The 23,702-nt window shown below is 38.0% G+C and overlaps 1 protein-coding gene across 12 annotated transcripts in view; it reads right to left on the reverse strand.

Annotated features, from left to right (window-relative positions):
- MAGI2 (membrane associated guanylate kinase, WW and PDZ domain containing 2) overlaps positions 1 to 23,702 on the reverse strand; it is a 755,758-nt gene that overhangs the window by 108,840 nt on the left and 623,216 nt on the right. For 11 of the 12 annotated variants that reach the window (XM_027795431.2, XM_027795430.2, XM_027795429.2 and 8 more), the window contains one exon: positions 12,112 to 12,747. The exons of the other annotated variant lie outside the window; for it this stretch is intronic. In XM_027795431.2, the coding sequence (XP_027651232.1) occupies positions 12,112 to 12,747 (636 nt within the window). The remainder of the gene's footprint in view (positions 1 to 12,111; positions 12,748 to 23,702) is intronic. 12 annotated transcript variants of the gene reach the window in all.

The raw sequence follows: 23,702 nt of genomic DNA on the forward strand, positions 1-23,702 counted from the left end.
TATAAACCCTAAGTTTTATTTTAAGAAATTGTCCTGATTTTGCCTTTTTCATTGTGATGCTATGCTTAGCTGATTATCCATAATGATTCAAAAGCACTTTGGCAAGTGTGGGCTGCATTCTTTGCTCTGTGTTTCAGGAAACACTTTCACATCAACTGTGTAAAAATGCTTCCTATTTGCTGATGCTTAATTTATTAAGTATTCCACACTGCTCTTTATCAGTAATGTGTCATCTGCCCAATGACGTGGACCAATCTCTCTGCTATCTGCAAACTTTATCAGTATTGCTTTTATGTTTTCTACAGGATCTTCATAAAAAGTGAAATACAGTCAAAAGCCAAGAATTTATCCTAGAGGAAGCTCATTAAATATAAAATCCCTCACTGATTTCCTACTTATAATTATGTTAAAAGATCAATCAGTTAACCAATTCTTCAATTCAAATAAGCCATACTAATTTTACTTGTTTCCATTTTTAAATCGGGATTGAGGATGTTGCATGTAAGGCCTTACAAAAGTCCATTATATAAAACCAACTACATTTTATAACCAAACTTGTAATATTAATAGAGATATTAATATATATTTAATCTGAAACAATCTATTTTCTGCAAGCCCACATTTATCACTTTCCTTTTATAAAGAAACCCGTATTTCATTCTATGGTAGCATAAATGGGATCCCAGATTTAGCTATAGTGCATGAGACAGATTCCAACTTTTGTGATAATACAGTTGGGGTTTTTAATACCTTCAATTCTTCTATGCTTGCCTCTGGTGTGTGGGCTGGACTCATCTCACTCAGCCTTGTCTTGCTGGCTGGTTAACTAAACTATGGTCCTCGGCCAGACTTCTCTGTCACCAGTGGCGCATGATGGGTAAACTCAGAGAACAAGCTGCTTAAGCAATGACTGAACAAAATTACTTAAGTCATCATCTAAAAAAGCTGCCTATTTTCTGCCACTGACTGCAGGGGTAACTCTTTTGACTAATGTCGACTAGAAATCTAACTTTTTTACAGTTAAATTGGGATTCATCTGACCAAATGTGAGTAGAAATTTAAATATGAAACTTCGGTAGGAGAGTTTTTAAAAACATTAATAATCAACAGGGAAGAATAGGCTTTTTTAGAATATTCATTTCAGCTACTTTAGATGTTTACAGTAACTGAATGGCACCACAGAAGTAAGTGCCTGTTCTCCTCACCGTGCAGGGAGCCCTGCTCGCTGCCCAGCTCAGTGAGGAAGGATGCCCTGTAGCTGTCTACACAGGATGCCTGGCAGCAAAAGCTGAGGTGAACGTGGCTGTATGTGTTGCAAGGCAAACCTGGGAAGATAGGCTGAAGTTATGTAGCATGTAAAACAATTCCAGCTTCTTTGCCTTTAGGGACCTCTAAAAATTTACATTCACAATTAATTATCCTGAGATGCCTGTTTAAAAAGGGCCATTTTGACCAAAACTCTATATAGCTGGTTTGTCTTTTAGTACAATGCATCCTAATGTGCTTCTATTACAAGAAAGAACTTGATAAAGTTCAAAGTCTGGTATACAGTGAGTAAGTTGCAAGATAACCTCTTGCTTAATTAAGATTAACCTTGGCAGAAATAATCATTGTAGTTGATGTCCTTGTAGTGAACATTATTAGTTGGATCATACTATCTAGGTGTTCTTTTACAGCCAACCCAACAAGCCACTGACATCTCTCAGGAATGCTACATAATAAACAAATAAACACTGCATTATTTTTCAATTATAGTGTGAAAATAATTTGCTGTGTATATAATCTCAATGAACACATCTGGCAAGCTGAAATCAAACAGCACGTCTTCATTCTTTCTGTTTGCACCAATTTCTAAAGAACTCTCATATATAAAGAAATATATATAGGTTTAATATAAATATATATTTAATATGGTGTAATAAGGAGACAAGATTAAACAACTCCCTTTCTCTCTCTGAGAAGTACTGTGGAAGAAGTTTAAAATTATCCTGATGGTGATTTACTACATTTAGTCACAGACACTCTCTTTTGGAACCTCGGGCCCCCAAACATGAGAAAGATGGAGAAGCATAGAATAATTAAGTGTTTGGATTGGAAGGGACTCATTTAGTCCAACCTCCTGCTCAAACCAAGGCCAAGTTCAATTACTGGGCTGACATTCAAGAACGACAGCTTCTCTGAATTGCTTACATGAAGGAAAATGGAGCTGGAATGACAAACAATAAACATACAGACTGAGGAAGGACCTGGGTAAAGCATGGAAAAAGCTGGTGAAAATGGGCAGAAATTGGATGGAGATGACTGTCTTTGGCTCTGCCACATTTGTGGGCTCTCACTGTCCACAGATGAAAGCCCTGTGGACTTTTCCCCAGACTTCCCTCTGGAATGCTCTAGGACCTCCCATTGATGTAATCATCCTTCATTTTGGTTACACAGTTGAACTACTCTGCCAGAGTCTTTCCATCTTCTTTTAGTAATCCCTGATACTTATTCCTGAGAACGTTACACGTGAAATAGCGTGAGGTTTAAGAGCTATGCAAAAGAGCAGCTGAGTCTTCTGATACACTACCCCACTAGGATCACTTTTATACAACAAAAAGGAACAAGTTTCTCTACTGGCCATTACCTTTTTTTTCCTTAAGGAACAGATTAAAGCATCTTCTGTGCTACTTCAGAGCTATGATAGTGTTTAAACTGCAGTAGAGAGGTACTGCTTGGCCCCAGATGCCTAAAATAATCACATTTATTGAGATCCAATAGTTTAAAATACAGAAATTATTTCACATGGATAGTAAGAAAAAGGTGCTGACTTTGAAATGAAAAATGCATTCAGCTATTAAAATATATGCAGCGAATACTGCAATATTTTCCATAATCAGCAAAACTTTTCTACGATGCTAACTAATCCCTGAAGTATCACTTAATGATTTTTTTTATTCTTTAAGAAAAACTGCATTATTAGTAGTGCTATCATCATCGTCATCATCATTTATCCTTTTAAAATACTAGCAAACTTTCTGCTAGAGAAAAAAACTTAACTCATTGTCAAAATGGAAAATAACTGATAAAATTAATTTAAAGATCTCTAAAGTATTTTCTTATTCAAAGGTTCTGAGTCTGTGTTTTTATTCAGGCATATAGAGTCTTCTTCTAATTATCATAGGATCTTTAGAAGTTCTCTATCTAAAACACAAGAAATGTAATAAAAATGCTTACATTAGAGAAAAATGTTCTAAAAAGTCCATTAAATATCATTTGCACCTAACTGAATTAGATACTAAAAATAAGGTGACCCTAGGAATGTGTGCACAGAAAGCTTGCCTTGTTTTAGCTCCTGGTAATAAAGGTACAAAATAAATAAAAGTCAAGATTTTTCTCATTTACCAAACAGGAAAACTGCACAGTATGTTTCTTATACACTGAAATACTCTTCCAAGTTATGACAAATCTGGCTTTGGAAAGCAATTTATTTCTTTTAGAAATCTGTTTTGACACACTTGGGAGTCAATTTTCAGAGCTTGTGCCTGACAGCTTTGGCTTCCATGTCCTTTTTTATACTGTAATCTGAAGGTCACACAGCAAAAGTGCATGTATCCTGGTGTTGGGTTTTGATTGTGTTTGAATTATGAGTTACCCAAAGGCTCCCTGAGAAGGGCAGTGTTGTATTTAATAAATGTATGCTCCTGGTTTATAAAATAATAATAATAAAAAAGAGCATTACACATAGAGGGCAAGCGTAGCCATTGTTAAAGCCTTCCCTCCCTTTTCAAGAATGTAAAAGGAAATTGCTTAAATAATTGCACAGGGATAAATACCTCATCTAGAAGACTGATTTGGTTTCTGCATTTTTACTGGACAGGCAAACCATAAGAGCCAAGAGAGTTTTGTGGCTCTTGTAAGTGGTTTAGGAAGTGCCTGGAAATCACGCCTTCCCGTCTCCCCAGTGCTGTGCCTCATGTCTGTAGCGCAATAGATAATGTACTCACTGGTTTCATAGTATATTAGCTTACTTTATTGCTACAAATATTGCACTATTATTACAAATCACCACATCACAACGTCTACACAATGTACTTTGACAACAGATTTGGAAACCCAACAGATGTTTAATAGGACATTACATTATACTGAACCAACAGAGACATTGTTCAACACATTTAGACTAAACTTTAGACAGGCCTCGGTACACAAGCACAGGTTGTACGGTACTTTTTCAGAGTCCAGCTCTGTAGTTCTCTTTCCTTAGGCTGAGATCTCCCAGATCTCCTCTGGGGAAGGCTAGATTCACTCAGAGCCTAGACTAGGGGCAATTAAGAAAAAAACCAAATTTCTTAATGCCCTAGTATTGCAGTAGGTTCTCCCATGTGCCATGCTTGGGAGGTATCTGGCTTTAAAAGATGCCATTTTTCACTGACATACACAGTCCAAGATAACCTGGCTGGTTTTCTGATAATACTGCTTGGAAGAACAGAGGAGAAACTTCTCTGGCCTGGCCAGATTCCAACCAAGCAAGCCAAAAAATCTGTTTTCTCAAACAAATTTTTCTTCAATTAGTATTAATCCACTCACTAATACCAGTAAGACTGGAATCAGCCTGCAGTGCTGCCAACAGAGCTCCTGGGCTCTAGCAGTGACGTGGGCTGCAGCCACCAGGCACAAACGTGCCCTGCACTCCTCAGCAGAGAGTTGCCTGTCCTGAAGGCAGAGTTCCTGCAGCCCTGCACCAAGCCTAGGTGCATGGCAAGTCTCTGGGTAGACCTAGTAACAATAATGTCTGACTGCTTACTGTAAGTAGTCTCATTTTGGGCATAAGAAATTAATGGTAAAATAGACATTGGAGCAATGGTAGTTACCTCTTTATGACATGCAATGGTAAGAATCTATGACTACACACTTGTATTTCTTTTTGCTAAAAGGTATTCTAAAGGGGCCTATTTCTCCAGTGTGCAAACTAACTCCTTTTAATATCAACAAGTTAGGCACACGTGTCCCTAGGAGAAGCGTCCCCATCATTTTTGAGAGAAGCACTGTTCAAATTTAATACAGACCATATAAGCCTACATTAGAAAACAGTTTCACCAATAATAAAAGGACTTTTGAAACAAAATGCTTGCAAACAGTCATTAAAAAACTTCTATGCAATATATGTAAAAAAGATTTATCTAATGCTTTGCAAAATTATACACAAATGTACCACACAGTGCACAAACATTAATAAGAAAGAAGCAGCAAAACCATAACACTACCACTTTGAAACACAATGCAATTAATACTACTTCCATTAATACAGTGTAATAGCTACTAACTATTATTGATGTCTGTTTTTTCAGGAATCCATATTCATTAAGGAGGTCTATGGTTTCTTTTTCTTTTATTCAGAAATATGGAAGCAATTGCACACTGTTTCACTGCTAATCAGTTATACAAGAAAAGATATGAAAGTCTCATTAGTGTGAATTTCAGGATAACTGGTCTCCTGCCATGACTCCCTCTGTTCAAATTTGTCATTCCCTCTGCTACTGAGAGGTTACCACTGCTCTTACTAACAAGATTTAGATTGAATCCCTTAATAAACAAGTCTTTATATGTAAGATATTTTTTAGTTTACCTGCTATAACATGTAAAATATTTATTAAAATAGATCTGATACCAGACGATTATAACAAGATACTTAAAAAATGATTTCAAGTCAATCCAAAGTATAAAACAGTCTCAATGGGTAGGACAAAAAGGATGTAAATAATTTGAAGGTTACTAGGAGAGTACATATCTCACGGCTAAAAATACGATACTCTGTAAGGTGAGACATGCTTTGTAAAAATGAATCTGGAATGCAGCGCTTCCAGGAGTTATGCTAATATAACAGCAATATTTCTTGCATGGTAACAGTATTTTCTAAAATACCTTTCAGAGGTTTTATTTCTGCAATTAAGACAACTGCCCCTCTCACAAGGCTGTTATGAAAATATCTTGCACAAAATATTGATTTCTATGTAGGGAAGGTAGGAAGGGAGAAGCGACCAAGGCTGGGGGTGGGGGAAAGGGCAACATGACATCTAACAGCAAAGTCAATGCGGTGGACGATGCAGCATGACTCACAATATTTTTGATCATTAAATATTTCTGGCATTACTAGCTAAGAACAGGAACAAAAATGAGCAAAAAATGAAAACAACCCAAAAGCCAGCTTAATATATTTACAGATAACTCATGCTGAGGAAACTGTTGTATTTATGATGTCATATAAAAGCTCATAATTTTGACATGGAAAGGAAAAAGGTCAGCTACGAACCTTTGTTTTCCATCAGTTTTAAAGCAGACAGGCCCAGGAACAACAGAGCAGTTTAGAGAGATGACAAGGCAAAATGGTGTGGTAAATTGTAAAGAGAAAACTAAAAGAGGGTATTTTAGCAGCATGTTGAACAGAAGAAGTTAATGTCATTGACTCCTAGGTATCAATGGTTCACATGATTCGCTTCAAAAGGGCCAGTGGTTCACAACTAGGTTCGCGTGCACCTTCCCTTTGTAGAATCAAGTGTCCCTTAAACTCACAGATGATAGATATATACGTGCCTTTTAAGAATACAGCAGGGCTAAAAATGCAGATGTTTCCAAATGGATGCAAGTTCCTCTCAACATTAGAATACTCCCAAGAAACAGGAGAAAAGGGATCAGGAGCAAATGTACAGCTGGAGTAGCTGTCTGGAGAGGAGAAAGTATGGCAGAAGCAGGAGAGCTATCAGACCTTGTATCTCCCAACATCTCTTGTCAGAGACAACAAAAAGCATATCTTCACGAACAAATTAATCATGAACAGACCGCTATTAATTCAGAGTACCCATAAGAAGCCATTAAAGCAAGACTGGGGTCCTTTATGAAGCTCCTGGGAGGAAAAACCCCACCACTGACTCAGGGATGTAAAAGAGTAGAGACAGTAGGATGACAGCAAACTTCCCTAAGCCTGAAATCAAAAATCCACACCATCCTCCTAACAACTTCATTACTTCAAACCCTCAGTACTGTTGACTAGGAAGTCCTGAATTGGGGATGAGCAAGACATGAGATACAGGGTCTCCAGTTTGCACCAGGTACTTTTTTTGTATTTTGAAGAACAGCAGAAGCAGAGTCAAAGCTGTAGAGACCTCGGTGCTGGGCTGAGATCGTGGAAGCAGGAGATCAGAGCTGCCTGGGCCAGACTCGTGTTAGCAGGGTGATGGTGCTGCCCACAGCTTTATCTTGTGCGGCTTTCCCAAGAGAGAGGACAACTCGGAGAAAAGGGAGTATGAGCTTTCCTGACTAGAGGAACTGAAAGACACCCTACAGCAAGCTTGGACCAACAAAAAACCCACCAAATCAACCCAACCCAACCCAACCCAACCAAACCAAACTAAACCAATCATCTCTCTGGTAGACAGGTAAATCTGAGGTCAGTCCCTGGAAAGGGCACTGAGGGTATAGTATTCCTTCTATTGAAGTCCACCAATTTTGAGGGGGTAGGCTTATTCACTAGATTATGCAGAGATGTTTTTAGTGAAATTTCTGGCTGTTTTGGAAATTGCTGATGCTTCATGCGATGTGCTGATATCTGTTAAATGTCTTAAGGAGTTATAAACTTCTACTAGGGTTTATACAAAATCTAAGATACTTGGCCTTCCTTTTATTGTCACTGTTTACATCTACATAGTTAAATTCTGCCCCCTCACCCCGACTGTGCATTGTGTGTGCCCCGTGCTATCTCCCACATCGTGTCAGGGTGAAACTGGCTGCTGGCTTATTCTAGTCCCATGCCAGGAATGGGCTAACCATTCACCAGCCAGTATGGACAGTGAGTCAGTACTCTGGCTCCGTTCCATACCAACAGTCTCGGCTTCTCTGAGCCTGTTTGGATTCCACCATTATAAAATAGCCGTCTGATGTAGGAACTCTGTCAGGTTCCCACTTTTTCAGTTTAGTTTTAATGTTTCACTCACAGCACTTGTTTGGGAGTTGCCATAGCTTCATGAATCAGTCCTGGGTTGTCTTCAGATTTCCTTAACAACAATATTTCAGACACAGTCTTGATGGATCTGCATTTGAATGTGTCAGTTCTCTTTTTGACAGGAACACTTCTGGGGCCGGGCTGCCGACTACAGGTTCATATATTTCAAAGATACTTTCCAAAAGAGATGGCATATATCACATACTTGGATAGCTCATTTAGTAGAACATGCCAAACCCAATTTTTGATGTCCTAATGGGTGAATATTTTGCTCTACATAAATTTGGTGCATACTGCTTCAACCACTTAGTGCTGTTTTCCAGTAGTTCTGGGCTAATGCAGAATTTCTGCTCTACCCACCTTCAGAAAGGCTGATTTTTTAGAGTTCTTACACGTTATCTCAGCAGCCTATACTCAGTGCAGGCTGCTGCAGAAGCTGAGGATGAAGTATGAAGGCTGGAAAGGGGTAAATCTGTTTGGGTAACAAACAACAAACACTCCCATACCTTTTTTGTCCTTTCTTTTTTTCTATTCCCTTTTCCTTTTTTTTTTTTTTTTTTTTTTTTTTAGCAACACTTTTCCACTATCTTTTTTTTTTCATTTTATTTTTTTTTTCAGTATGAACTCTTCTGACATATTACAGTAATCAATGGAAACTATATGGCTGGTGAGCAAAAACCAGTGCAAAGAAATCAAACTAAGCAGCACATCTGTGTTTACCAAAGAACCTGACTAAAAAACAGAAAGAAGATTGTAAGATCTCTAGCCATAGACTATCATAGTTGTCACCCAGAAAAGTGCTGCATAGTATTTTCTTAGATGTGCAATGATATTATGTCCACTTAAAAATTTTTTTAGCAACCAGCTAAATTACTACTTCTGCTTTAGAAATTTTAAAATGAGTATGCTACAAATTCAGTGGGACTTCCTCCAGTTAGATGGTACCCCATGACAAGTCTCTGGTGTTGGTTCAGACAGTATTCTTTAGTGGCCTTTTTACATTTGAGTACTGCTACCACCTCCATCTTTTTGAAACATGCAGACCTTTCCTTGCATGTTTCCTTGCACATACTCTGGCTGTTCACCTCCTAAGCTTGAGGGACAATGGCTTCTCAAATGCTGCAGCATGCATACTATATGCATACGAGAGCATTTTGTCCTGTATAAGGAAGTGAGAATGTATCTCAGCCAATCTCGATCTGTTTCTTGTCTGCAATGTAGATAAGATGGCTGGATGAGAAAGAGAAATTAAATCACTTACAAAAATGGATTTGCCACAGTGAACTATACAGTCAGGCCATATTCATAGCAGAGGCAGAATACATCACAAAGCAACACAGAACCTTATGCAAAACAAAGCCTTCCTCTTCCACAGGCAGGAATAGTACTTTGGTCTTAAACTTAAAAACGAGGTTTTAAAGACAGAATGCATAGGGTAATGATGGAACAGGATAGTATCATTCAAGTGTCATTACACATTAGAGATAATAAAATAAGAATTGGATCCATGAGTTACGCAAGAGTATGCCTTGCTTCACCAGTGCCACAGACTAAATATTTTAGAATCATAGCAGGTTTCTTTGAGTACCAGGATTTTGGTTTGTATTCAGATTATCTCACACAACTAAATCTTATAATCTGCTTTTTATTCATAACATATGGGACAGATACGTACATCTGAACCAGTCAACCTTGACTCCCTTTATAGTCAGTCAAGCAGAATATATACTTTTAGGGTACACCTGAGTTATTTGAAACATCTACATTGGAATGACATGAATTGCACCCTAGAAAGGCCTATTTCTGCCCAGGGACTATAAAAGGAGACATGTCGACTAGCACAGATCTACGTGCATTATAGATAGATATTTGGTCACATGGATTCCTTTTCCTGTGAAATCATGAAAAAAAACCCCAGGCTGCCACCTTAACACAGCTCTCCTATTTCTGTTAAGCTATGATTTAGCCATCTCTCATACACTCTATTTTTTCACTTCTTTTGAATCACTCAAATAAGCCTTTTCTTCAGTTTCAAAGTCTAATAGCCTAGCATTAGGGTATACTCCTTACATCTGATGTACAGAAATTTCTGACAGTAAACTTCCATTTGCTCTGTATCATCCCATTAAGTTTAATCGCTCTGTAGTACTTCCAAACCATTGTTTTAGTCTTAGCCATTGTTTTACCATGAACGAAACATGCTCTCTTTCTCTTGTGTTCTCTAAAGCAATCAACCACCCCCTGCCCCAGAACAGAGGGTTAAGGCTCAAGAACACGTTACTGCATTCGGACATAGCATTCTGTCAGCTGAGCCAGGGCAACTATCGGTAGCTCAGTGTTCGACCTGACAAAAGACAAGACTGTGTAAATTTATACTGCTCTTACTGAGCGTTGAGATCAGCACGGTATCTCCTATCTGCCACAGTGATGTGTAGAAAATAACTATAGCTCAGTTAATGCGCCAGAACTTGTTAAACTATCGTGTTGACCAACTTGTTTGGATCATGAATCGATGCTCTAAGAAGGAATTCTCTTGAGAGACAGGAATTATCCTCATGGGCTTGAGTATGTTGCTGCTTCAGGGTTTTTTTGCTACTGTCCTGCACTGATTGCTGAAATATCAATTTTGCTGTCTATTATTACTCAGGCTTGTTCAGCATACTGAATTTCACACTCCACTTCTCTCTGAAGATTGGTGTTCCGAATTGTTTTCCTCTAGAGGGGGATTAGCTTGTGTTTTTCAAAATAAAATCCCATCTTTCGGGGTTACATTAACCCTTCTAATCGCCTTTATACTCTTTTTTTTTCCTATGCAATTCTCCCTAATTTGCCAGCATTTTCAGAAAAAAAATGTTGCTTACTCCACTGTTCCAGATTCTTAATGGATGTTAAATAAAACCATATTTAATAACAATTAATACAGCATCTCTGCAACAATTAACTTTCTCCAAGTTCATATCCTAGAGTGACACCAGTTGGTGTTTACTTATCACTCTTAATTTGGTTTCCTTCCAAAGAAATGTCAGATCTATCTCTTAGAAATTATTCTTTCAAATATAGACATGAAAATACTTTATTGACTGTGAATCTACAGATATTTAAATCACCTTATGTTTATTATTTCCACAATTTCAGAAAATGATATATTGCTTGTTCTAAGGATCTGCAGGTTTTCCGATGACATACATTTGGCATATGCAAACACTAAAGCTTCACTTCCCAACCTCTACTCTTTAGAAGGAAAGTAATTAGTATTTTTGTATAGAACCTTTTTTTTGTTTTCTTTTGAAGCACAGAGTAACGTACATTCAGTGACATATGAATCTCTTTAGAGGAACAAAGATCTTTTAATTAAAGACTTAAATTGTAATTCACTTCAGGTAATAATAAATTGTGATGGATGCTCATTTCAAACCATCAATGAATATTTGTTTGCTCAAATACTAAAAGCTATGAAATTACTTATCACTGTCAAGGTATTAAGACTTCGGTTGGTATCACTTCCTTACAGATGTCTTGAGTCTCCCCTTCCAGTGGTGGACATGCAAGCTTACTGCGTCAGGCTGGTCAGAAAAACTATGTTGCTAGAAGCTGGCTTTTTTTAAAACAGAGAAAAATATACTATGGAACTTTTTTGTCAAGAAAGAAACAAAACAACTGTTGTACAATACTTTTACAATGAAGGAAAAGGAGGCAAAATGGCTCAGCAAAACCAGTAACCTTGTAAAGGGCTAATCGATTGCTCTGATTTTCATCTACCTTAATGAGTAGATACTCAAGGATACACAATTATATCTAAAGCTTGCAGCACTGCTCTGGGACTATAAGAGTTTGCTGCAGACACCATACAAATTATTACAGGGTGAAAGGTCTGGAACTGCTCTAGTTTGACCCTTACAGAGAGGTGGGACCATTGACACTCAGAACACAAAAAGGAATGTACAACAAACTGTTAAATTTGCCTAGGATACTTAACTGCAGACACATTTTTCCAGAACCAATTAGTGTTACCTCCCGCAACATGGAAACTAATTTCCAACCTAGCACACAAGGATGTAGTGAGTATATGTATGTCTTATGGTTTAGAACCTTTTACACACATTTTGGTAATTGTACAGACTTTCCAAACTTACCTCCTCTATGGATAATCAAAGAAGTTTCACTTCCAACAGGACATTCTTTAAGTATATCCACTACTTCTGCATGGCTCAGGTTCTGTACATTCTGCTGGTTGATCTCAACAATGAGGTCACCTTCACACAAACCAGGACATCCCTGAATGTCTAGAATTTGCTTCACCCTCTGTCCTGTAGGACTGTCTGCTATAGTGAAGCCAAAGCCCTGGGCCCCTTTCACAATGGTTAAGGTCATGAGTTCAGCTTGGGTGGCCCCAGAAGAAGCCATTGATACATTATCATCATGGGCAGGTGGTGGGAATGTGCTATCAAGCTGACTATCTGCTGGAATGGAGTGCAAGGAGTGTGGTGGTCGATCTGTTACGTCTGGAACAGACTGAGAAGTCCTAGAAATGTATTCCAAATAAGTTTCATAGTTATGTCTTCCATTTACCACTACCGGAGGCCTCTCCATTACTGCAAGGGGTGGCACCATGCTGTTGGCAGGATCTTCAGGATCAAAGGGCAAAGGGTATCCACGACATAGCACCAAGTTGACACTCTGACCAATAGGAACAGACTGGAAGAGTTTGACTACATCTGCGTGCGTATGTCCAAGGACACAAACTTCATTAATATAGACAATGACATCACCTGGAAAGAGAAGAAAAAGTAGTGAGACTATGAGGCAACTTCAGTTACTATACATGCAGTGCAATTTTTTTTTTTTTAATGAGACACAAGTCTACTACAAAATAAAATAAATTAGATCAACATACTGACTTACATAGTGAAGAAAAAAAAGTAAATTTTCTCTGCCATCAAATGTAATACAAATAGATAGTAACAGTACTATTTCTTTTCTGTGGAAGCTCACAGCTGGAAAATTAAGTTGGACCCAGACATACAACTTTTCTTAACATTTCATCCCTATTTTTTCAACTGCTTTCAGTGCAGTCCACAGATTATTTTTCAGAAGATACAGTGGAAGTTTATTTGGAGGGTTGGTTGTCAAGAAACACCATTGTTTTGTGAAGAGTAAAAGTAAAAAAAAAAGGAAATAGTCAGCACTCATGGACTTAATCAATGGATAGGAATGCAAGACTGCATGCTTGTGCATGAGGAAATACTTTCTGCATTGATCATGATACTGACAGTTTCCTATTAAATGTCATTACTTGCCAACAGACATCCAGAACTACTACAGTAATTTCCTATTCTAGGCATGAATTAAACTGCATCTTGCATATTGTAGAGATGTTTAGTGGCATTTTGTCATGGCCATGATGGTTCAAGGACAAAGACAGGACAAATTTTGTAAGTAGTTATAACAGATTTTTATTTGAAAAAATCTAGGCAAATGTCTGAAAATCAGTTTAATATTTCCAGCTAAACCAGCTGGTCAAATAAAAATAAAGATACCATGTTTACCTCCAAATCTTGTCTCATGTATACTACAGAGCTACCAGTCAGAGTATATATGAAAGCAGAATACTTTGTCAACAGGGTATTTGTGGGTCTCCATATCATTCATGCACCAACCAGCTACTGTTACTGAAAAGTTCAGAAATAAGTTCCAGTTCCTTCTTGTTGTTAGAATGGATCTATATATTTAAATTAATGATTTTTTTATGGCACTGTTAAGGTGCATATTAAAATAAAAATGAGTAATCAGTACAAGCGATATTCAGAACAGTTTGATGAACCACCATCAGTTTCCATTTTAATAAAACAATTCTAACAAACGAGAAGGATGTTTTGTTAAGAGAACTGCACAAGTTAAAGTATTTGTCTAAGTGAAGATCATCTTATTATCCTACCATTAATTAGGAACAAGAAATAATTTACACAGACAACACTGAAGTGTCTACAAGGTACACAGTTCAATAACTGACCTATCATCACATAACGTTTTTTAACGGCACTTGAAAATTCAGCAATAAAATGAGAATGATTTAGGGAGGATCAGGTGGTTTGTGTGGAATTGCTTCAAGTGTATCTATAAAATTATGTCTTTCAAGTACTTCAGTCAAAAGATCTAATCAAGCAAACATCACGTCAGTGGAGGGGCTGTTTCTATGCAACAACAAAATGCAAAGGCTATTTCTATGTGAAAACGAAATGGTCAATTCCTACATGATTAGCTTGTCTAAAAGCCTGACAGTAATTAATTGCACATGTACATTGTGATTCAGAGAAAGATTTCTTCAGAGAGTGTCTGAGGAAAAAACATTAAGAGACTTTGTTTAAATATTTGTGAATATTATTCACAGAAACCTTAGGAGCTACAAATACTGTCTTAAATGTGCATCATAAATAGATTTAAAACCATAAGCAAAAGCAGTAAGGTCACTTCACAGGCAGTGCTGAAAGAACTCCAGTGCTCTATCTCAAGCAGATGAGAGTAAAATAATTTTCCAAAGTCAAGATTTAAAAGACAGAAAGAATGTACTATACTAAATTACTGTGGTGATGGCTGCAATTCATTGTGATTTGCTCATGCCCTGGTATAGAAAGCTCTTACCTGATTTCTCATCCCTGGCTTCCACATCAGCAGTTAGGCTGACATTGCTCATAACAGGACTGGTGCTGTTGAGCTGAGTCCTCTTCAATGCATACTCCTGTTTCAACAGCTTATGCCTTAATAGTTCCCTTGCAACTTTTAAATCCATACAGTATTTATTTCCCTGACTGCTGGCAATGCAGATATGTGGTGGGAGGAGACCAATCTGTTCATTCTCTCTTGCACTACTTAAGCAGGGTGCAAAAAGAATAATGCATTTATTGTGTTGGGCAAGTAAATCACTGCCTGCTTTCACTCCCTCACCTTATGCATTTGTACAGGATTAGCTATGATATAAAACTTACAACAATACGTTTTCATAAATCAGAAAATCAGATAAACTAGTTGATTACATAGGTCTCCAGTGAAATTAGTTTGTGCACAAGGAGTGCAGTCAGGAAATACATAAGCCAAGTAGCCCCTTTCCTGAGTCCCTAAACAGGCAAAACTGAACATCAGAAGACCTTGGGTAAGAACCCCTTCAAATAACAGCCCTGTGTTATCCCCCACAAGACAGCAGAAAATTCTCCAGCATTTTCCTGAATCAACATTTTCAAAGGTCTTTGTGATTTCTGAGGCATAACATGAATAGCATGTCTAGGCACACTCTGAAGTTGTAACTCACTCAAAGATGAACCATTTGGGGCCCATAATGCTGTACTGTCATCTGGAGAACATATGGATGAAGGTTAAGAGGGATGGGGGAAAGAGTATGAGTTACTAAGTTCAACTCAAAGAAACAGCTACAGTGGTGTTAAACTGGGAAAAAAAGAGTTTCAGGTCATGAGACATGAACGAGGAATGAAAGGGTTAAATTTCAGAAATCCTTTAAATAAATCTCTCTCCCAATCCAACTCATTTTCCAGGCTGAGAGTCCCTCACTGCTGACACAGAGAGAAGTACCCGGCATTTGGTGGGAAAATGGAGGTGAGTTAAGAGCATTACAGAGCCAGTGCCATTCTAATGCAAACTTCAAAACCCCTCTACTTTAGGAAAACTCCCTGAAACGTTCCTGTAGCATATTTCTGCCTGTTCTCTCCTGCTGCTGCTAATAATAATGAGTGCATATGGACAAGCATAATAGCGATCCCCTTTATAATTACTGCCTGATTTTCTGAGCAAGCCATAGTCTGCCTCCAGAAATCACAGCTTCACAGTGAGTGGGTATCTCTGAAGTTATGCAGAACATTTATATTAAGCATCAAACTTTGCTTGGTTTTTAGAATTAAACCTACTAAAATGACTGGAGCTTGCTTACAGAATGACTGAGGTTGACAGGGACCTCTGGAGGTCATCTTCTCCAAACCCCTGCTCAAGGAGGGTCACCGAGAGCATGTTGCTCAGGATCACGTCCAGGTGGCTTTTGAGTATTTCCAAGGATGGAGACTCCACAACCTCTCTGAGCAACTTGTTCCAGTGCTCAGTAACCCTCACAGTAAGAAAATATTCTGTGATGTTCAGATGGCACCTCCTGTGTTTCAGTTGGGGCCTGCTGACTTGGTCCTGTCACTGGGCACCACTGGAAAGAGCCTGGCTCCTTCGTCTTTGCATCTTCCCTTCAGGTATAAACACACATTGGTAAGATCCCCCCAAGCCTTCTCTTCCCCAGGATGAACATCTCTGTACTTCAGGACAGTGGGATGCTAAGGTACAGAGATGTTCAGCCTGGAGAAAAGAAGGTGCTCTCCCCAGTTTTGCCTTCCTAAACAGCTTGCACAAACCCTACACACACCCTACCGACTGTATCTTACTTGAGATTGTTCAGGGATGAAGAAGGCTAGACGACGGAGCCACCATCTGAATAAGACTGTTGAGAGATGCCCAGCACAGCAGACAATAAATTATCCTGTCCTACATCTCAAACATCTACACCGTCATAAGAACAGATTCTGCTGTCCAGCAGCCAACGTCCAAATTCAGCAGAGTCAAAGAATGTTAGAGAAAACTGACAGCAACCAAATTTGTCAAACTGTCTTACAATTACTGCTGCTTTACTTAAGGCTTTTGCACTTCACTGACAAATTTAGGAACACAGGTCTGGAGGGGACTTCCTGGATGGCTGAACCTAGTCCCCTGTTGTCCAGGTACAACACCGTATGTTACACTTGATGAAATCTGATGACTTCTTCATAGAAATACCCATGAAGCCCCAGAATATTTCACTTCTTTAACTAGTTTGCTTTGCTGATTAAAGTTTGCTGACCATTATTTATTCTGTCATGTAATGTTAATGGACTCAATGTGTGAATACTTGGTTAAAGGTTACATTTTGTTATCTACATATTTCAAAGCAAAAACTAGATATAAATAATCATTATCTTTTGTTGGTTTAGTGACTAGTGAAGAAATTTTTGAGCTTCAACATCCTCTAATGACAGATTCTTACTTACATTCCTCTTTACAATAATGTTGCAGAGTTAAATCTGACACCCTGGGGATTTTCTGCAAGCATTAATTTTGCAAAAATAACTTTTTTCACGCTTGAAGTGCTCAATCCAAACAGAATCTGTTTTATTGACATAACTCATTTCATCACAAATTATCCTGATGTTTCATGCAATGCTACCAGCTCCATTTCCCTCCCTTCTAAAGAACCTGTATTATTCAGGGACTCCAGTTATTGTTTCTGCTATGTTTTTATTACCTCTAGAATGTCTGTGTACACATCTTGTACTAGGTAAGTAAAGTTCCTCCATTTTCTTACCCATTTTCCCACCATTTCTATACAAACACTTTGCTTATTTCTTATTATTGTTCCCTGTGCACTTGGCTTCCTGGGTGGAATTTTTTATGGTACCTCAGTGAACTGAATTGCCTACTGGATTGTTGTTCTTATTATTTAGCATTCTTTAAACTCTGGACTCTGAACACAGAGGAAAAAATGTAAATCATATCTTAGTTGTTAATTTACAATCACATTCGAAGTTTACTAGAAATGTCTCCATTTTTTCTGAGGGGTTTTGGATCAAATTGTTAGTATGTGTGTCCGTGTGCTTAAAATATGACAGAACACTGGGATGTGGTGGGGGTCAGAAACAGCTTTATTACGCCCCTGCAGCCCGCACAAGCCAACAGCAATGGAGCTAAAAGCAGCCCATGGTTTGGCAAACACCACCTCTGCATGACTCAGGCTGCATTTGTCTTTTTTTTTTTTTTTCCCTTCTTCTGCATTTATAGCCCAGGTAAACTCTACTAACTTCTCCAGCATTATTTAATCCCACTTGCATTTCTCAACCATATACTCTAAATTCTGCACATGCACACTTTGCATGAGCTTCAGAACTAGCAGTACATGATTACTTTATTGTTGAAGCTTTCCCTTCACCTGCCCACCCACATTATCTACTGTCATTACCAGCTCTTTCTGTCACATCTCAGCAGTGACCTTGTTTTCTCTTTCTGCAAAGTGCTGCAAGATTGCTGGTACTGTAGCCTATTAATAATAAATTCAGAGGCATTAGCGTGTTTCCAGTACTGAGATATGAAACATGGGGGTAATTTTAATAAAAATGGCATGTGATTGATGGTCGTGAAAGAGGTGAAGATTTGTTAGAAATAAGCCAGTTTTACATACGCACATACAGTTTCTAGTAGCAGTACAGAGAACCAGTGCATGAGGGATCATTGAGTTAAACAGTAGCAGCCAAATTATATTCTGAAACTTTGAATCTCAACTTCCTTCCATTTGCCACAGGTATTATTCCAGTGTGTGAATAAATATCTTTTTGTTATAAATGAATAGAGGCATTTCTTTGGATGTAAAAGATTTTTAAAGGTTCTGCATAAACAAAAATGCTCTGTTTACTTGTAGTCTGAACTGCCACAGAACCTTATAAAACCAATTTGGCTCTAGCTGCTAACATCTGCACAACATAACTTTTATAGACAAAAATAAAACCTATGATCCTGCAGTTCATGGTAGCCCAATTTATCTTTTTTGAAAAATTCTGCTGTACTTTTTGTTAACAGTAATTACATAATTACCCTTATTTTAAAAATAAAAATTACTTAATTATAACTACTTCTTAAAGGAGACTGCAGTATAAGATGAATATTGCATATTAATACTGAAATGCTTAAAACACCTGCCAAGAAAATTCTAACTTATTTCTTTTAAAAAGTAACATTAAATTAACTGCTAAAACGTATAAAGAATGTAACCTGGGGAGAAGTACATGTATATAGTAACCACAACTACTGACTTGAAGAGCTAAATTTAAAATTGACCACTTCATTATTAGCTTTATGACAACTTTATGTGATAGATAGTACTGTGGCAACCACAGTGAAATGAAAAAAGCTTCTGGGAGACATAATGCTGAACTGCCTCTGCACTCAGAAATAATTTGGGGACCACTTGCTGGTATGTAAAAAGACTGAACAGCCCATTAAAATATCTCTGTTCATACAGGCATGGAAGAACTGGCTCCCACTCTTCACCTGGTACAGAAGGTTTTACCCATGTGCTGACAAACTGCAAAACTGACAGGTAACCATGACCCACAGATCCTCCTTTCACTCACTGGACTCTGGGAACTGAGGTTTAGGGGAAAGAATCAGGGTAACAGAAATTATTATTTACTACATTTGACAAAAAGTGAAATCCCAATGTATTTCTAGGCATTCAGGCATTCAAACTTGCATTAGATAGGCCTAAATATTCCTCTTAATGAAACCTGAGCAACAGATGTAAATCAGCCGCTTGGCACATTTGTAATTCTACAAAGCATCGTTCTAGAAGTGGTTAAGTAGGGGTAAATCTGTTCCCATCACTGGAAGGACTGAGCACGCTGACTTGGATTCCAACTTGGCTTCCTCTACCAGGGCCAACAGAAGGATGTGACACAAAGATTTGTCTGCAACTTTACCCAAGATTCAAATCTGTCAAGTAAGCAGGTGCCATTTTTATACAATCAGTTTTTTAGAACCCATTTTAATTCTACTGTGACCCAATGCACATGCCTAATTAAAAAACTGTCTATTCAAAATTTTGTGCTTAACCAGCATGTATCGTGTAATTACACCCAGGCAGATGTGGATTAGTGTAAGAAACTATTTACATTTTATTTGTATTTTGCATATAGTGGTAAAAGCTATTTAAATAGAGGCATTTAACTTCTTTTTGGGAGAGGAATAAAATACATTTCAAAAAAATCTAAAGACCTTGATTATTTGCTGATCCAGTAAACATGAAACATTGCAGACTAAAAATGTAAGTAAAGCAATAGCAAAAGATTACTTAAATGAATGCTGCTCATAAAGCGCTAAAGAACAGGCAAATTCTTTCCCAGCCAGACAGTTTTTCACTTCTTCAAGCATCTGAAAGCATAGCATGGATGTTATAAATGCCACTTTACAAAAACGTCATTATTTAAAAGATGATAAGTCATTTGAAGGCAAGACCGCATAAAAGAAAAAGGTCCAATATTCAAGGCAGCCTTCTATTTACAAATTATTTAAGCCTGTTCTCTCTAGGTTTTGCTTGCAGGAACTACTTGCACATCCTGAAATGCCTGGTGTGAATGAACCGCGTGACAAAACATCAGTAGATCTGAAGAGCAAGATAAAAAATGTATGTCATGTTTGCATAGCTATTTGGGATCACTTTGAAAGGTGTCACTGTGTGCAGAGGCTCATGTAGAAATGAAATCTTTTTTTTTTTTTTTCCTTCAGAAAAAGGAGGTCAAAATTTACAACACATTTGCTTTTGTACGCATAACATTTCATTTCTGTACGCAGAGCATCACATTTATCTAGGCAATGGCTCCCAGGAGGGGGAAAGTAGCCCAGCCAGCCTCCCAGCAGCCTAAAGGCATAAGGGTATGGCAAAGCATGATGTAAATACCAAGCAGCCCCTGTCCCCGCCTGGGAATCCTGGCAACGTGCCACCTGTCCCCGGTGGAGGACATTTGCAGCAGCATTGTTGACTGCACACCATTGCCACTGCTAATTCTTGACATAAACTGCCGGAAATGAAAGAGGAAGATGAATGAGGCGAGGAACTAGAAGGAGCATTTACAAAGAGGCTGCAGCACAAGGACAAATGTCTTTATATGTTGAAATATATATGGAACTGGGAATTTTTAGTAATAGGCAGTCATGTTTTACTTGTGAACACTGTGAAATGGTTAAAGCTTTTTTCTTTCTTTGAGTAATGCTAGCAACATGAGTATGAGCAATGACTAGTCACATACCAAAGTAGTACTTAGCAAAAATAACAGTTGTTGGACACAAAGAATATGCGCAAGGACAGATGAGTAGAATTAGTCTCCATTTAAAATGTATAGAGGTATAACTTGAAAGTTGATTTTGATTTTAGAGATATTATGGTTTCTGAGGACTTTCCTTATGACTGAAGTGGACATAACTGCCAGAACTGGGGCGGGTTTATAACCCTGTTGTCTATTTACTAAGACCATGATTTCCATCATTGTTTTTCTTGCTCCGCTCACAAAGAGTGCTCATCCAGGTGCCTAACTTTAGCAGCTGACTCTCTTGAGATCCGTGCAAATCTGATTTCATTATTGGTCAGGTTTTAAAGAATTTAAGGTTTTTAAATTAACTTACATGTAAAGTTAGAGATTAAAAGCTTTGATTTGTGGAATTTTTGTGCATTCATTGCTCAGGTCCACGTTCTGCTGACCAAGCTCAATGGAGCTGCCAGCCCTCAGCACCTCTGAACATCATTGTGCTTATTTCAGAGCTAAACCATGGATGGGGAGCCAAACACCAGGCACCAAATCTGAAGGTGTTACTATGATGTATTGTTTAGCAAGTTCAATCTATTACAATAACATGCATCCAAATGCTTCCCATAGGAGATGTTTACAATTACTGTCACCCCAGATGCCGCTGTTAGCATTATAAATTCACTCTCAAACTTTATGCTGAAGAATCTGATTTTGGCTAAATATTTTGAGTCCTTAATCCTGCCAGTTGTAACAAACTTTGTGCTCATTCACTGCTTCATCCTAGTTCTTAGAGCTTCTACTGTCTTGCCAAACCAGAAATTCAGAATATCTATGTGTGCGTTCATATTTGTACATATACAAAAATCCTCAAACCTTGCTGTATCTTCAAAGCAGTCAACTGGATTTACAAGGTCAGCACCTTGTCAGCACCAGAGATAGAAACAGATACTTTGAAAGAAGTCTGGTTTACTACAGGTTAATGGTTTTATGCAAAATTAAAGACGGGAAGCATTAGATTTTTATCAAGTAGAATTTAAACGTATCAAAACAGTGACATGACTTCCAGTTAAATAAGTGGATTTTTACTAATAGTCTACCGTGTATAAATACCTCAGTGCATTTAAAAGGGAGTCATCTTTGATTACCAGTTTATTAACAAATATCACAAACAAATGAATGGCTAGTGTATGAGTAATTCTCTACTTAAGAGTTTTATGAAGGTCACCCAACCTTTAGGTTGATACATGCTTATCTTACGTATTATCTCTATTTTATCTTTTTTGATAGTAAAATCCTCAACACAAAAGCTACCTCTACTTCACAGAGCTTCTCACATAATTTCTATACTAAAAGATCTACTCAACAGCTTTTCAGGCCTGTATAAATACATTACTTGCTTTAAAATTGTATGGCAAAGAGAAAAGTGGAGCTCCTTTTGGTTCTCTCAGGTTTTGCTGTATTTTTCCAGGTTAATAGAGGGTAATGTATTATCAAACTGACCTTCCTTTCCAAGCAAATGTTATCTTAATATCTCTAGAGCCTCTTTCATTGCCAAGCACTTATTTTCAAGGACAATATATTTTTATTCTTTGCAAAAAATTTTAACACCTTCACCACTGATTAATTTAGGCTTTCTTTTCCAGCCTTTTCCTCAATACTACACTGAGTCCAAACTACAAAATTCAGCTTGCATAGTATTTTTTTTGTGAGATGAAGGAGGCAAAACCATTAACAGAAGTCCCACAAAGCCCCATTTTTGAGGCTGTTTTGTAACACAGAGAAAACTCTAGCCTTATAATGGTCAGGAAAAGGTCACTTTTCACCCTTATAGCTGCATGGCTAAGAACCACATTCTCCTTTTATGAGGAATATCCAATCTCCCACTCGCTATTCTGCCTCCCCGTATGTCTCATTCACCTTCTCTATTTTCTGTTCTGGTCTGTAAGCTTTCTGAGAGAGAGAGGAGAATTTGCAGTACAGTTTATAGCACTGAGGAGTCACAATTTCGTTATGACTTCATCTCCACTGCAGTAAATATTTGAACCATAATAACACCACTGCAGGGTAAATACTCTACCATTTTCCAGTGCAATGTAGGGGTCCAGCTTAATGCTTGGATCCTGACACTTGCCACAAACTAAGCTGCATTATGGATACACCAATTACTGCTCAGTAGTCAAACTTCAAATTTCATATATAAAGGGGCATTAATCCTTTGTTGTGTATGAGAACGCACCATATCTTCCCTTTAGAAAATAATTAATTTTCTGGATGCTTAAATTCATTAATTTGTTAATTAGCTAATGCACAAAAGTAAATTAAAATGGGTTATTATGAATGACTGTGATACTGTATCAGACTATTTGTTCAGACCGAAGAAGCAGTTTGCTTGCCATCTCCTAATGTGCTCACTGTGAATCATCCCATGGGTGGCCTGTAGTTAAAAAGCCCCTCCCCAAATGATCACTGTATCTGATTTTTCCTCAGAAGGCTACCATTTATTGTCATTTTCTTCCATACAATATTTCTATCCCGCTCCTGGCAAAGCAGGTGGTACTATCTCTCCTGAGAGCGTATCGCTTCCCTGTCCATCAAAAATTGAGAGTAAGTTGTAGTCTCCTATCCGGTTGGGCATAGTAGCCAGTGACAGAAGGCAATCCATGGAAAATTACTCTCAAGCATATTTTATGCACAACTTACCCTGATTCGGTAAGCCTGTGAAAATGGTGGGCAATGGGACAGTCATTTCACAGGCTGCCTTCTGAGAGCCATCTGCTGCACGAGAAGTGCACAAAGAAGGGTGAAAATACGCAGGGATGCTGCCATCCGAGAGAGGAGATAACTAAGCACGAGCA

Source organism: Falco peregrinus, chromosome 6, assembly GCF_023634155.1.
Source record: "Falco peregrinus isolate bFalPer1 chromosome 6, bFalPer1.pri, whole genome shotgun sequence".
NCBI lineage: Eukaryota > Metazoa > Chordata > Aves > Falconiformes > Falconidae > Falco > Falco peregrinus.